The sequence below is a fragment of the Camelus ferus genome, chromosome 31 (assembly GCF_009834535.1).
Source record: "Camelus ferus isolate YT-003-E chromosome 31, BCGSAC_Cfer_1.0, whole genome shotgun sequence".
Lineage (NCBI taxonomy): Eukaryota > Metazoa > Chordata > Mammalia > Artiodactyla > Camelidae > Camelus > Camelus ferus.
Window position 1 is genome coordinate 9,733,415 of NC_045726.1, and position 16,862 is coordinate 9,750,276.

A 16,862-nucleotide genomic window follows, 5' to 3' on the forward strand; every position below is an offset into this window, starting at 1 on the left:
TTGATTCTCTATACTGTTTGCTACCATTAACACAAGTCATCGAATTCACTGTAGTTTTACTAGTATCTCATTATTCAGCCCTTAGCTTTCTCTTGTCATGTTACCTACTTACCAACCTAACCACTCATTCTCAAACTTCCACCTACCTACTCATCTACTTCCTCTCCTACATCCTCTCATCTAACTACCAATTACTTTTTCTCTGAAGTGTACACACATGTGTAGGTATACTTACCTAAGCCTATTTGATTTCATGTAGCACTGAGATCAGTAATTATCCATCAAGGAGTCTGGACTAGAGTGAGTACTGAGAAGCAGGTATGTGCATGTATGTATGATCTCATAGCCAAGCTACCATGAGATGATGAGAAAACCATGGCCAAAATACAGTGTCAACATACAAACTTAAAAACTGACTGATGCAGAAAGAAATCTCCACGAGATGGCATGCCCACATTATTTCTAAAGTTGTTTGATAGATCTGTCTCCTAATATATATATATATATATATATATATATATATATATATATATATATATATATATATATATATATATATATATATATATATGACTAGCACTGGGCAAGATACTGTGGGGGAATTCAGACATGTCTGTCACCTAGTTTTCATTCTCCAGAAGCTGCACACTTAGCTCAGGAAAGAAAACTATTTTGAAAATAGGTCATATTAAAAGAATGATGAAAAAGCAATTAATTAATTGCCATAGATATGAGAATTGAGCAGGCCTTAAAGGATAGGTATGATTTTAATTAAGCAGAGAAGTGGGAAAAGCCATTACAGGAGGCTGTTATCTATCCCGTAGTTTCCATGACACCTTCATATGTCTATAAGCACTTTCTCTGAATCACATGCTAGGCTATTCTTAATGTATTATTATCATTCCTGTATTTACCAAGGTTTTGTTCTTGGTCTGTTTTTTTTTTTTTTTTATTAAGATTCAAGGGATTCTGTCTCACAATTTTAACTACCAACTACCTAATGATTATAAATTTTCTTATCTAAACTCCAACTCCATTCAGATTACAGAAGCTGAAATCCTCCTGTGTTTAACTGCCTTCAGAAAGTCTACTCGATATAAACTTATCTTTTATTACCATTCATTCATCCTATTTATCTCCTCTGAGATATCTTCATGGGCCAATCTGATCTTTCCCTTTTCTAAAGTTCTAGAACACTGATCATCTCTAATACTTACTGTTTTAGTTCTATGCTGGCCTGCATTGTTTTTTAATTGGTTCTTATGTATATGTCCTATCTTTCCTAGAAGGTTATTGCTCCTAGAAAACAGAAATTATACTTCACCTTTCTTCTGTATATCTCTTTACACACAGGATACCACGATGCATAAGAAATGTACTATAAATAACTGTTCATTCCTTATTGAAAAGGGTGAGGCTAGAAATGCCAAATATCAAAAAATGCTGAGAGTCAGTTCATGGACTGTGGTATTCACAGAACCTATTCTAAAAGATTCTCTGGTTCCCAACCTCCTTATGAGTGTCTTAAGACTGCTAAATTACTGTAAAAACTTCCCAACTGGGTTTACTTACAATCTCCTCTCCTATGCTGTTGTCAAAGTGATCTTTCTAAAATACAAATCTGATTTTGTCACCCCAAAACTCAAAGTCCTTTAATAGTTTCTCACTGTTGTAAATAAATAAAAAGAAAAAAACCCCAAACTCCTCTCAGCATGTTTCATGTCCTACGGTTGCCCTGGTACCTAACTACCTGTTTGTCCTCCTTTTCTCTGCATGTGCTGTTTCCTTGTCTTTCATTTCCAACTGCCTCCTCTGAACCCTATTCAAAGTAGAAGTGCTGTCTTGTTTGTGAAGCTTTCTCTGACTTTCCATGATGACTCAGATGGCTTTCTTCTCTGGGATCCCAAAGCACCTTGTAAATGATTTTATCATACCCATTATATTGTATATTATAACTGACTGTTTACTGTTCTGTCTTCCATTTCTGTGTCCCTTAAAAGAATGCTGTTCATATATGAGCGCTGACTGGAAGGAAAAGGCAGGGAAGAGAAAGGATCTTAAAATGTAGTTTAAAAAAACTGGTTATTGGTCATGTTAGAAGGTATAGTTTAGGTGGGTAAGAATGTGAAAAAGACTAGAAATACAAGGAATGAAGGATGGGACCGGTAGAAAGGAAACATTCAAAATATGCATTTCAAAAATCTAGCATGGAGAAGAAAAAAATGCATAAAAGAGAAAAAAATCAAAGAAAGGTTCCTGCTTTTTCAAACACAGAGTAGCTGACCAAGTTAGAAGACAAAGGAAAGCAAGTTGAGAGGAAAAACCAGAAGGTCTAAAAATAGAGGAAGTATGGGAGTCATATCCTACATTGGGAGGACAGAGAAGTCTGAGAGAAAGGATGGAATGAGATTGGAAGGATACAGGACAGTTACAGAAACAGAGATGTTTTAAAGTGAACATAGAACACTTTCCATCTTAGGCGTTAGAACTTTCATTTTCTTTTTCCCAAACTAGAAATCTTAAAAAAAAAAATCTTTGGCACATTCATTCTCTCCAATTGCTTTTAATCCACTACCAACTCCTATCATTTCATTTCTTATTAAATATCTTTCAGATCAGCTCTTCCTCTCTTGCCACTGCCACAGTTCTCCTAGAAGCCTGCATCATCTCTCAACTGAATAACTACAAAGCTTCTAAAAAGTTTCTAATTCTAGTGTCTCCACCATCAAACCTAACAGCCTTCTCCCAAACATTCTCTGTGATGCTTTCTCCCACCATCCCCCCACCAGAATCAATCACTCCTTCCTCCGTGCTACTACACACCTACAAACAGGGGTTGGCTAACTATGGTCCACTGGTCAAATATGGCCCCTTCCTATTTTTGTAAATCGTTTTACTGGAACACAGCCATTTCCATTCTGACTACATATTGTCTATGGCTGCTTTAGTGCTACAATAACAGAGATGAATAATTGCAACAGAGACCATATGACCCAGAAAGCCAAGTTATTTATTATGTGGTTCTTTATAGAAGAAGTTTGCCAACCTCTGGACCATACCACTATCCTTGCGTTTTACTTTAATTATTCACTTATAATGATAATAATAGAAGTTGATATCAGGTACTTACTGAGATGAGCACTGTTCCAAACAATTAGGTATATTATTTCATTAATTTTTTACAACATTCCTAAAGAGGCAGGTAGTATTACTATTTCCATTTTACAGATGAGGAAACTGAGGCTTACCATTTCAGACCCAATGCTTTTAACTACAACACAAATACTGACTACATTATCTTTCTTTTTTTTAATTAATTTTAAATTTTTATATAATTTTGAGGTTACACTCCATTTACAGTTATTACAAAACATTGGCTCTATTCCCTGTGCTGTACAATACATCCTTGTAGCCTAACTTACATCCAATAGTCTGTACTCCCCTCACCCCTTTAATGCTCCCCTCACTGGATAATCACTAGTTTGTTCTCTGTATCTGTGAGTCTGATTCTTTTTTTTGTTATATTCACTAATTTGTTGTATTTTTTTAGATTCCACATATAAGTGATATCATACAGTATTTGTCTTTCTCTGACTTAGTTCATTTAGCATAATGCTCTCCAAGTCCATCCATGTTGCTGCAATTGGCAAAATTTCATTCTCTTTTATGGCTGAGTAGTATTTCTTTGTATATACCACATCTTCTTAATCCATTCATCTACTGATGGACACTTGGGTTGCTTCTTTATCTTGGCAATTGTAAATAATGCTGCTATAAACACTGGGGTGCATGTATCTTTTAGAATTAGTGGTTTTGTTTTTTTTTTTTCAGATATATACCCAGGAGTGGGATTGCTGGATCATATTGTAGTTTCTTTTTTTTTTAAACTTTATTTATTTTAAAACAAAGTTTATTCTAGGAAGAGCAACTCATTGAAAGATGAAACCATTTTAAAATTTACATACATGTACTGTGCACTGTTTCTAAGAACAGTTTAGAGCATTAGCTTTTTAAACTTAACATAGTTATCAAAGGAATAAAGCCAACCAAAGTAAAAATCAACAGAATGCAGTAATCTAATCATAAAGGACAAATGTGCTTACACATATTCAAGAAATCAATCATCTAAGTTATAAATAATAAGTAGTTCATTTGTGTATATTTTTGAACCAGGTCCTGAAGTATTGGAAATAAAAGCAAAAATAAACAAATGGGATATAATTAAACTTAAAAGCTTTTCCACAGCTAAGGATACAATCAACAAAACGAAACAGCAACCTACCAAATGAGAAAATATTTGCAAATGATGTGACTGACAAGGGACTAATTTTCAAAATACACAAACAACTTAACATACCTTAATATCAAAAAAACAAGCAACCCAATGAAAAAATGGGCAGAAGAAATAGAAATCTCTCCAAAGACGACAGACAGATGGCCAACAAGCACATGAAAAGATGTTCAACATCACTAATTGTTAGAGAAATGCATATCAAAATTACAATGAGATATCACCTCACACCAGCCATTATGGCCAACATCAAAAAGTCTACAAATGACAAATGCTGGAGAGGGTGTGGAGATAAAGGAACCTTCCTACACTTTTGGTGAGAATATGGTAGTTCTAATTTTGTTTTTTGAGAAACTTCCATACTGTCTTCCATAGTGGCTGTACTACATTTATTAAGAACAAAGATCATGCCTAAATCATTTTTGTATTCCCAGAGCCTAGCACAATGCCTGACACGGTAGGTATTCCATAACAGCTTGTTAAATTAATCTTACTAAAATAATGACTTTTACCCTGCCTTCTTCCTGATCAATAATACCCTTCAATGACTCCATATTGCTTACTCCATCAAGTCTAAACCCTAAACCCCTCTGACTAATGTTAAGTCTGGCCATAATCTGGGACAACTTTACCTAGCAAAGTCCAAAAAAGGTTAATAATGATGAACTTCTTTTTCAGAATTGGCTACTATTCCTTCTGAAGCTATGTGACTCTAACTCAGTATATGAAATAAACTAAGCTACCAATACAACTCACCTGCCATCACGGGACCTGTGGAGGCTGCCGTGGTAGCTGCTCACTTTGCTGTGGACACTCCCTGCTTTGCTTCTCTGATCATCCACCATAGCCAGTTGCGTTGAAGAAGCATGAGTGGATGTTCCTTGAGTGGAAGTTCCTCTTGATTTTCTTATAATAGGAGTATTTGGATCCCTCAGGAGGGACTGAGCAAAATCAGGTTCCTGAAGTACCTGTCGGCTCTCATTCACTATCCTAGACAACAAAATATCAAGTTTAAGATACAGACTAACATCCCTATGGACCAAACAAAACAAAACAAAACCCTTTTTGGAAAAACAGACATTATTCTTGAAATTAATTGCTCCCCAAATAATGTCTTTAGGACAAATATAAGGTAACATTGTTGACAGAAGAAAGAATATAACAAAAATCTGTGTCAATCTGTCCCCTAAAATGGTATGATGGAAAGAGGTTCATATATAATAAGGAAATCAGGATTTTAGTTCCAATTCTATCAATAAATGTGATTTTAGGCAAGTCACTATACCCTTTCCTTAATTTTCCTCATCTATAAAATGAAGGTATACAGTTTTATCATTTCTAAAAAGCCCCTTTCAGCTAAAGAAATTTATGATTCTCAAGGACACTGAAGTATTACAAAGATATTACTATAAAGTAGAGAAATTATTTCCTTGCATGGTTTATAGAAGTAGTGGAGGCCTCATCATGGCATAGACACATTTTTTAACTTGTAAGAGCAGTCGTTTTAAGGCTACAAATTGATTTTATGACAGAAGCAGTTGTCAAGTGCTGGAATAAACATAAATGGCCATAATTAGAACAAAACATATGAGAAGTTAATTTAAACAAATGTACAATTAACATATTAAAGGCTTAAGAAAAAATTTAAGGGGATGAATTATTATCAAGAGCAAAACTGTTTAACTGCTATGAAAGGGTTAAAAGCAGATAGATATTTATGATGATGAAAAAGCAGTAATAATAAAAAAGCCAACTAAAAAGTTGCAAAGATCACTGTTTCAATTTATGTAAATAGATGACTATGACAATCATATGTAAAGTTAAAATTAGAGAAACAATTTCACTTAAAAAACCTCTAACATGTAAAGACTGGATAGTACATTGAGAAAGTGCATATATTCTCAGTTTTCAAATTACAAGAGGATTGTTGTTATTGCTGCTGTGTTTAGTGCTGGGGTAGAAGGGCTCAAAGAGGACTGATATTTGTTGGGTACCCGCATCGTACCAGGTATTTTACAAATACTCTCCTTTGATCCTCCTTAATAATGTTTTTATTATGGAGATTAATGTTCTAAGAAGATAGTTCCAAATTGGGATAGATATCTATTAAGAATAAATATTGATCCCCATTTTATAGATGAAGAAACTGAGGCTCTAAGGGATTAAAGAACTTTCCAAAAGTCACGCAACAAAAACAACAGTTGAGATCAAACTTAAGGTTAAATACTTTAGAAGTCCATCATAAAGTAATGATAAAACATAATGTTTACATATACCCTAAAAACAAAATGTCAAAGAATAGACAGAAGAAAGAACAAGTCAAAAATAGAACAACAACATTTGTTCTCCTCCCATCAACAGCCCCATTCATATATACACACATCCCAAGTTACACTTGACTGCTGATTTTATTTTCTAAACATTTATAAAAATTGGTTCAAACTGACTTCTGGTTATTCCAAAAATTTAATTCACCTTCAAATGGTGAAGGTTTGTCCCCTCATTTTACAAATTAAGAAAACAGAGGTCCAGAGAAGTTAAGTGATGTGACCCAGATAATTCCAAAAGAATATTTCTAAAAATGTTTCAATCAGTGTCAAAATTATTAGCATAAACAGTCTTAAATATGGCTTCACTTAAGAGGAAGAACACTAATTTGACTAGCATGATTTTAGAAGCCAGTCTCTACAGCACAGAATAACAGAGGGGTTAAAAGCAAAGACTAGAGGCTAGCGTTGGATTGCCTGGGATTGAATCTCAATTCTACCATCCACTAGCTATTAAACCTTGGTTCTTTGCCTCAGTTTCTTATCTGTAAAACGATGATCTACCTCACAGGATTGTTTAGAAGATTGAACGACTTAATAATATGTAAAAAGCTTAAAACAGTGCTTGAAGTATTAAATGTTCTCAATTAATTGGTTACCATTATTATGATTACTATCTAGTCATTTCTCAAAGGCTAAACCAGACAAATGCTAGAAGTAGCTCTACAGTGCTCACACTCTTGAGCTCCAGAATAAAGAGCTGCCAGTCTAGCAAAGAGCACAGTCCCAGCGAGGAGGATCACAATGACTTCGTTGGGAGGAGATCCATGGTTGCAGAAAACCAAATAGGAGGGTCCTTGGTAGCTGTAACCAGTTTCAAAAGGATTCTGGCCCAACCAGGATCCCCCAAATAACTAAGGTGAATCCCCATAAGGGTAGTTGCATGTAGCTCTATCTGGAATTTCTAATACAATCCTATTACAGAATTGTTTGTGTATGCTCCAGAGGTGACCAGAAATGTTTAATTCAAACTCTTTCCTTAGCATTATGTTTTACTGTGATTAAAACATATTTTAAAATTTCAAAGAATATATAGATAACTCCCCCAAGGAAGGACATTCCATGAAAGCAAGGACTTGGCGTGTTTTGTTTGCTACTGAATCCTTGGTATCCCAAAATAGTTCACCGCACATAGTAAGCATTCACTAAAGACTTTCTCAAAGAATTCCTAGGAAATACATTTTTGTTGTTGCTGAATTAATCTTTCCCCTTCTGTCCTTCTCTGCCGTATGAATCTGTATTTAAAGGAGAAATGCATTATCTGGTATCCCTAGTAGTAGTCTCAGATATGGTAATTAGAAATGTGTACTTTTAAATTGTGTTTTTTTTTTAATCTCAATCTAATCTGTATGACAGAAATTGTTAATTACTGATATTATAGAAAATACAGATTTTGCTTTTGAAGTACTTTACATTGTATAAAAAATTACATTAACCTATGCAAGACACAACAACATTTTAAATATAATCTTAAGACTTTTACAGACTATCCCCCAAAACCCATTTTCCATGGTAAATCTTTCCATTTACTGTAAGTTAAGTTAAATTGTAAGAATATGGACTCCACTAACTTAGAATTTATGATAATTCAAATACAGTTACACATGCAAGATTTATACTTAGTACAAAGTTTGAAATCATTTGTTCCTTTGTGAATACTTCAGGGTCTTATTTTGTATTTTATTAACTATGGGTTCAGAAAATTAAAGATTTCTTAAATATACTCTCAGAAGACTGTTTTGGCAAATTTTACATTTTATCATGACACTAATATGCAGTGTGGCCAACAACTACAAATTAAAATAATTTAACATATTTCATTTTATCTACTAATATTTTACTATTTTGGCTTTAAAGTATACTACATGAGAATGGAATAACATGCTATCTCTTTAAATAATTTATGGTGTAACTTGGAAGAACAATGGACAATTGGAAATGGAAGTCTTACCTGATACCTACGTGACTTCAGCCAAGGCACTTAACCTCTGTGTTTTCTCATTTGTAACACAGAGATAATACATACCAGCCCTCACAAAAATCTCAAGATCTAATAAGAATATATATAAAAGCATTGATTTGTTTTTAATTTTAAGAAGATTATAATTTCAATTTTTTAAAACAAAGATTAGCCTTGCCCCAAAAATTCTGAATTAGTAAGGAATAGACTTGCAGCCTAGTTCTACTTGGCTATCTTTTCTGAATTAGTTTTTAGCTTTGATTTAAGATATGCTACTGTACTAATCATAACTGGTGGCAGCTGAGGTTACAGTCTGGTTGGAATACTTCCTTCAAATCCGAATTGTTTTAACACTGGCAACACAAAAAATGTTATATAAATGTAAAGTCTGTGAACATGATAATTCACTTCAACTTACTCTTTTTTCCTACGACCATGAAAAAAACTGGCCCATTCGAAGCATGTCTTCTTGCTTCCAACCCAAAAAATGGAAGGAATACCAACTATGAGAGCCATCAGGTACTTCATCAGAAAGAGAATCAGGTCTGGACGACTCATTTGAGTAACCTACAAGAACAGAAAGAAAAATATCTTCACTGTATAAATAGATAATTCTATTAAACACCATTATAAAATCTTTTAAATAAAATAATAAAATAATTCTATGAATTTCATGTTTTTACTTACACAGTTTTATAGTTAATTTTCTTGTTATACGGAAAAGATATACTCCTGTAAATTTGACAATAAATTTATATTCTATATTTTGAGTTCTACAGTTTTCTTATTAGCTCATGTTGGATATCTTCTATAGAAAAAGATTACTAATGTAGAAAATAAATCACGAACAGGAATAGAGGTTCAAATAATACCTACATTCTCAGCCAACTTCACTCATCCTATCATTGGTCATCACAATATAAAATTCATCTTTCCCCCTCATCTTATTAATTTTTGTTCTTATATTTAATATGCTCTTCTTTCTATTTACTTTCATGTTTACTCTGCTGGGTTTTCAAGCTTCATAATACCATAGACAAATTTCACAAAAATAATGAATGACAAAAGAAAATGCAAACATTGTATAGCTTTGACATTGTAAAGTTTTAAAATACTTCAACTGATACTATATATTGTTTAGGTGAGTAAATATGTAGTAAACACACAATAACACCAAATTCTGGATAATGACAGTTTAGAAGGGAGATTCGATCAGGGAGGGGGACCTGATGTTTTGTTAGTGTTTTACTTACTAAATGGGTAAAATCTACTGTTGTTCAATGTATTATTCTATATAATATACATGTATATGTACATGACATACATACATATATATAAATACCCGTGTGTCAGAAACATTTAAAATACCTTTTTTAAAAAAAAGGACAAAACGAAGTCAAGGCTCCTATAATTACAATATACATTGCTCCTCAGAGAGGCAATAGTTTTGAAATTAAAGCAGCATTAGTAGAGTAAAAAGAGAACTAGTTAGTAATTCACCCCTTTAACTAGATCTGTATCTTCCTTTTACTCTCTAAGTTTATCTTCTTCCATTCTTTGCCCATCAATTTATCTGTAATCCTGTGAAAAATAAGTATAGTAAGCTGAGATTTCAATTCCCAAGCTTTCCTCAATCACGAGAGGAAATGATAAAATACAAACTCCACATTTCAAGTATTTTGCAAATAATCTCATTTTCTTTTCTAAACACAGAGACTACCTTCTTAAAAGAATGTGTTCTTCTAAACTCAAGAATGGCTAATGGCAATGAGGAAAGTTAAACAATTAGGTCCTAATTAACTTTATCAATGATTACTGTAAAAGTCTGGGTGGTGTCAACTTTTAGAAAATGAAAAATAAAATTTAAAGATTAAAGAACAAATTTTTATCCCATTATTTAAGGGACACACAACTTTCCAAGTGAGAGACTAGGTAAGCAAAAAGATGAGGAAATGGCTTCAGTAAACTGAGGAAATAAAGGAGAGCTTGCCTGATTAGGAAGGGAATGACTGGTACAGAGCATATGTACTCAAGAGAAGTAACCACAGAATATTATCTCAAAAGATTTATCATGACATCTGGATATAATGTGGTTCTACCTCTGACAGAAAGGTGTTCTGATATGGGCCAAGAACAAAACAGAGTCCTCAGAGAGGACAGATACACCACTGTACTAACAGATGGACATTCTGTAGGAGGAGGAAAAGAACTGTAAAGGGATGGGTGAAAACTCTAATAATCTTGTTTCTCTTTTTTCGCTAGCTGATGTGTTCCTTCCATTGGAAGGGTTACTAGAATTAGGGAAGGGCCTGAGAGAAGAGACATGGAGAACGGTGGCTAATGAAGGCTCAGCTTTAGGCCTTAGGGAAAAGAGTTATTCTCAGATCTTTGCTCACTTTCTCCAATTATGGTGCCAGTGGTAAGCCTCAGATAGGGCCAAGACCAGAAGCAGACCTAGGACAAAAATTTATAAAGCAAATCATTTGGCCTTCTCTTGTAGAAGGGCCAGAGGAACGCCCCTACACAGATGGACGGGCATGCACACACACCCACGTTTGAAATACACAACACCGTAAGCAGAACAGTAGAGGATTTAGGCTTCAGAGCTGTAGCCACTATTCTCTTTCCATCAGATATGCCAAATAGACGTGGTGTTCACAGAGAAACGTGTATGTGCATGCACAGTGCTGCGTTTGGTGATAATTTTAAGACACACTTATTTTTATTTTTTCCATAGTTACCCTTTGGGATTAAAGTGCTGTATTTTATTTGACGGTAAAGGTGACAAAACATTTATCTAAGAATTGGTTAAAGTGATTACTTGGTCATTTTAAACTTTAAGACCTCAGGGAAGTTTTTCCTACTCAACTGATAAAGAGACATATTTTAACTTGGCTCTGAAGCATTTTCATTGGAAGTGCTGGAAAAATATACTCTTCTAAATTAATCATTGTATACTTACTAAACAACTTTGTATTTTAGCCATAGTTTAATCAATATCATACTCTTTAAGGTGTTTTCACTAAGTTGCTCTCTATTTTTTAAAGGAACAAAAGAGAGTAAGAACTCAAAATAACTGTACTTTAATCAAAGAATTATCTGATTTCCATATTTATTTTCTCTTAGTAGGCTATGAAGTCCTTTAGGATAGGAGTTGCATCTTGTTCACTATTGCTTCCTCAGCAACTATCGATATGCCAGAATGGTCAATATATAATAAGTGTTTGTTGCATTAATGAATGAGTTTTATAAAAAAAAGGAAAAGAGGCTGGTATGGGAGAAAAGTTCCCAGATTCATTTGATATTAGACCTGAGAAGAACCTGAGAGTTTATTCAAGCCAATCCCCTAATTTCAGAGATGAAGAAATTGTAAACTGAGTGACTAGTCTAAAGACACAAAACCAGTCAGAGAGATAGCCAGGACTAGAATGTGTCTCTCAAATACTCAAACCAGTGTTTTTTGCCTAAGAGGTGTTGAGTGATGGTAAGACTGTGAATTTGGAATCAGAAGTACAATTCACCCCCGGCTCTATCACTTACTGTAAAAATCTGGATAAATTATTTTATTATGAGGTTCAGTTCCTCATTTGTAAAACTGAGTACAATCTAACTTACTGGGCTAGTGTGAGGATTCAAGGAGATAACGTATATAAATTCATTGAGTACAGAACCTGATGTGTAACATATACTTAATAACTAGAAGCTTCTATGACTACTTCATTACGTTGCTTCTATTTTACTATTCCCATAAATCACTCAAATTATTTCCTTAAATCGGGGTGGTAATGATTTCAAAGATAACTGGAAATAAGATTTTTTGGCATGTCTTTATTATGATGATGTACTAGAATTTATTTTTATTTATTTTCATGATACAATCCTAGATTGTACTGAATATTTGTAATACTATTAGAGAATTAACGTAGCATTAGAGTAAAATGACGATCCTCAAAAGTAGTAATGAAAATGAAAGTGACAATTTCCATGGGACAGCAAAGTGCCATAGGTCACCAACCACTGTTATGAAAGAATTATCAAATGTGATAGGGAATAAGGCTTGCTATAGATCAGGGATTGGCAAGCTACAACCTACAGACATAATTTGCCCCAATTATGCTATTGTAAACAAAGCTTTATTGGAATACTTCCATTTGTTTACATATTGTCTGTGGATGCTTTTGCATTACACCAGCAGAGCTGAGTAGTTGCAACAAAAAACACATGGTTAGCAAAACCTAAAATATTTACTATCGGACCTTTTAGAGAAAATGAGCTGTGCCCTGCTGTAGACTGTGGCAAATGCACTGAATTTTTTCCTAAGTATTTGTAAACCATTTGTACACCAGGCATATCTGCAGTTGAGACTTAAACTGAACTCATGGCTTAGGCTATTTATTGTTTAACAGAGGCCAAAATAATAGTAACTTGAATGTTTTAAAATATTCATCCAAAAGTGGCATTTGACAGCATTTTACAGCCTGTACATAATAGTATGAATTTCTTTAATATTCTATATTTCTGTAACATAGTATTTTAAATATTTTCCTACAAGAGATTTAGAATATTGTTTTCAGAGAATTTTCACTCTTTTCTTCTATTATAGACACTAAACAACCTCGAGGAAAAATTAATTTGGTACTAGGAAGTCACAGGCAGGATATTTACCACTTTAAAGATCAGTAGTAGAAAAAAAGACTAGTAGTATGTACTATAGAATTATCTGCTATCACTAATGCTGGAAGGGCAAAACAGACCCCTTCCCTTATGGTCCTTTCACAAACAATGCTGAGCCCTTTTGGAATTGCCTGGTTAAGGGAAACACTCCTATTAGAAAATGAAGCTGAAATCATAAGTTAGATCTGATATTATTCTGCTATTTTTATATGTTTCTGAATCAAGATTAGATAAACAACAGATGGGTTGCCTTGTGTGGCTGAAAAAATAAAAATGTTTGTTTGTTTTCTACAAAAATAATTTTTTAAAAATTCTACAAATGGCTCTCATGTGAATTTGATAGCCTTAGCTAAGCTGCTTCTATTATCATAACATATTTCTTTCACTGAAACACAGGTTCCAGTATCAGAATTCCTTAGGACACACAGCACTGGATTAGATGGATGAAAGAGATGAAGAACAATGAAGGGGCATTTTAGGAAAGGAAATGTGTCCTTTTGAAAGTCAATATTTAAAAGAAAAAAATGAAGATTCTAGTGCAGAATATAAGAACAATACTTTTTTAAACCTCAGGAATTATGTATGTACTTGTAACAACAGAATACTGAAATTTTTCTTTGTGCAAGGCACTCTAGTAAGAGGTTTAAGTTTATTTTCTCATTTAATCTTCACAGCCACACATGAAGTAGATATTACTGTATTTAATATATTATTTCCTGTATTTTACATAAGGAAACTGAGGCTCAGAATGTTATTAGACAGGACATAAACCCAGCCTGACTTTAAAGCCCACATTAAGCCCATGTTCTTAATCAATAATGTTATATGAGAATAGTTTTCTAGAAATATTAACAAACTCTGAAACTTGTAATTCTTTCATAAAATGCTTTGAGCCTCTTAGAAAGCCCTAAATAAAGAGGAAATTTATTTGAAAGAAAAAACCCCCTAAATACAGGGAAAATTACTAACATGTTTAAATAATACATAAGATGTAAACATATTCTAGGAATAAAGTTTACTGATTTTAAATTGTAAAATCTAAATTATTCTGAAAGGTCAGGTTATATTTCACAATTAATTCTTGATTCAGGCATTAAGTATTACCTTCTCATTTTTACTTAATATATACTTTAAGAAAGTGTTCTTGTGAAAAATACTTGGTATAAAGTATTCTAAAATCTAAGCAGTGAGTTTCTGATTTCAGCAAGGACAGTCACTTTAAATATTTTAAAATACCTTACACAAGCCCATTTTTCAAGTTATGGACTTTTAAATACATACAATTTGCATTAAACCCAACTGGTATTTTTATCAACTACCTCACAAACTGATTTTTTCAAATATTTGAAAGCTTCAATAATATGAGAAATGACTATAAAGCAACCTCACTGATTTTCAAGTGAACATACATTCAGATAAGTCACCTGAGGAGGCTACCCCAAGGATAACATCATTGCTCAATACATTTTAAAAACTTCTCATTAGGAATTATCATCAAAGCCTGCTAAGTATTCTTTTAGGCATGCTCAGTAACAGCAAATCTTATTCAGTTATGTATGGATATTACTTCAAGGAGCAATTTAATATCTCTAATGCTCAATGCACAAGTCTGTGTAAGAGTCCTCTAAAGTAAAATTCTAAATGAAAACTAGTATTAAAAATCTAGTATTTGAATTCCACTTACATGAGGTACCCAGAGTAGTCAAATTCATAGAGACGTCAAGTAAAATAATGGTTGCCAAAGGCTGGGAGGCAGGGAGGAATGAGGAGTTACTGATTAATGGCTACAGAATTTCAGTTTGGAAAGATGAAACTTCTCTCTTCTTACCTCAAAGATACCATGACAGAGGGTTTTTACAGTATGATATACCAACCTTTTCAAAGAGCAGACAGCCCCTATTTATTGTAAAAGCTGTTTCAAAGAATAGAAGGGAAGAAAAAAACTCACTTTATGAAGCTATTATAACCCTGACACCCAAACTGGACAAGGACAGGGCAGGAAGAGAAAAATTATCACAATCTATCTCACTCAGGAGTACAGATGCAAACATCTTAAATAAAACATAAGAAATGGAAAGCAAGCAAGCCATGAATTTGTTCTTATTTGCAGACAACAGGATTTCTACAAAGAACATCTAAGAGAATCTACACACAATTAGAACTAATTAGAGTTCAGCAGGGATGCTCAACATAAGATCAATATCCAAAAACCAGTGGTATTCTTGTACACCAGCAATAAGCAGTTGAAAAATGTAAGAGAGAAAAGATGCCATTCAAAATTGCAACAAAATTGTAAGGTACTTAGGAACAAATGAATGAATAAACACATAAATAAACAAAAAGATACAAAAACTCAGTACTACAAAGATGACAATTTCCTTCAGATTTATTTAAAACTTAAAACAATTTCAATCAAAATCCCAACACTTTTTCAATAATAAATTATTCTAAAAGTCACATAGGAAAGTCCCAAGAATGGTTAAAATAATTTTGATGAACAAGGTAGAGGAAATGTGGAATTGATACAAAGTTACACAAATAGACCAGTGGAACAAAAGAGAGAGCCCATAAATGAAACTTGTATATTATAATAGAAGTTGCATTGCAATTCAGATGGGCTACCTGATAAATGGTGCCAAAAGCATACTGCTTATTCATATGAAAAATAAAATTGTTACTCATAGTGTATATAAAAATAAATTTCAAGGGATTAGAGATATGCATCAAAAGTCAAATTTTAAAAACTTCTAGAAAAATATGGCAGACCATTTTATGACTTTTAGAAGCAGGAAAGGATTTCTTAAAACCCAAAGGCAAAGAAATCACAAAGTGAAAAGACAAGCTAAGAACAAGATAAGATATCTGCAATGTAAATAATTGACAAAGAACTAAAACAACAAAAGGCAGATAACCTAACAGAGCAATGGACAAAGGTAACAAATAAGGAGATCACAGAAGAGAAACCCCAAACGGACAATAAACATATGAAAACATACTAAACCTCATGAGGAATAAGGGAAATAAAAATTATAGTAGACTTAAAATACTGTTTCAAAGGCTGGCAAAAACCTAAAAGCCTGAGAACACCAGGATGGGGAGAAATGGGGAACTCATATTCCACACTGTGAGCATAAGCTAAAACAACCTCTTGATTTGAAGACGTCTGTATGTCACAATGCAACAATTTCACTTTTTGGCATACACCCCATGGAAATTTTTGGTCATATACAAGGAAGATAGGTATTACAAGAACGTTCACTGCAAAATAGTTTATATGGCAAAAAAAACTTGGAAACTATATATTCTTCAATAGAATAATGAGTGAATAAACTGTAGTATATTCATACATTAGATTACTGTAGTTAAGATGAATAAATTAGTGGTACACATATCAACATGTATATTCTCAAAAATTTAAAACAATTATGGCATCTGCTAAAGCTTGGTACTGGATGGTTTAATAAAACATCTATATACGTATGTATGTATGTATGTGTGTGTGTAAATAACAGTAACAGCAGCAACAATAAATGAAGAAACTAACAGAGCTAATATCTGAGCACTTATTATGTAGGAGGCATTCTCCTAAGTGTTTGCATACAGGCTCCTA

General features: G+C 33.3%; 1 protein-coding gene across 2 annotated transcripts in view; it reads right to left on the bottom strand.

Moving 5' to 3' along the window:
- Nucleotides 1-16,862, bottom strand: part of FZD3 (frizzled class receptor 3) — a 59,393-nt gene that overhangs the window by 12,537 nt on the left and 29,994 nt on the right. For both annotated transcript variants that reach the window (XM_032470864.1, XM_032470865.1), the window contains exons 5-6: nt 8,997-9,145; nt 5,048-5,281 (exon numbers count right to left, since the gene is read on the bottom strand). In XM_032470864.1, coding sequence (XP_032326755.1) covers nt 5,048-5,281; nt 8,997-9,145 — 383 coding nt within the window. The remainder of the gene's footprint in view (nt 1-5,047; nt 5,282-8,996; nt 9,146-16,862) is intronic.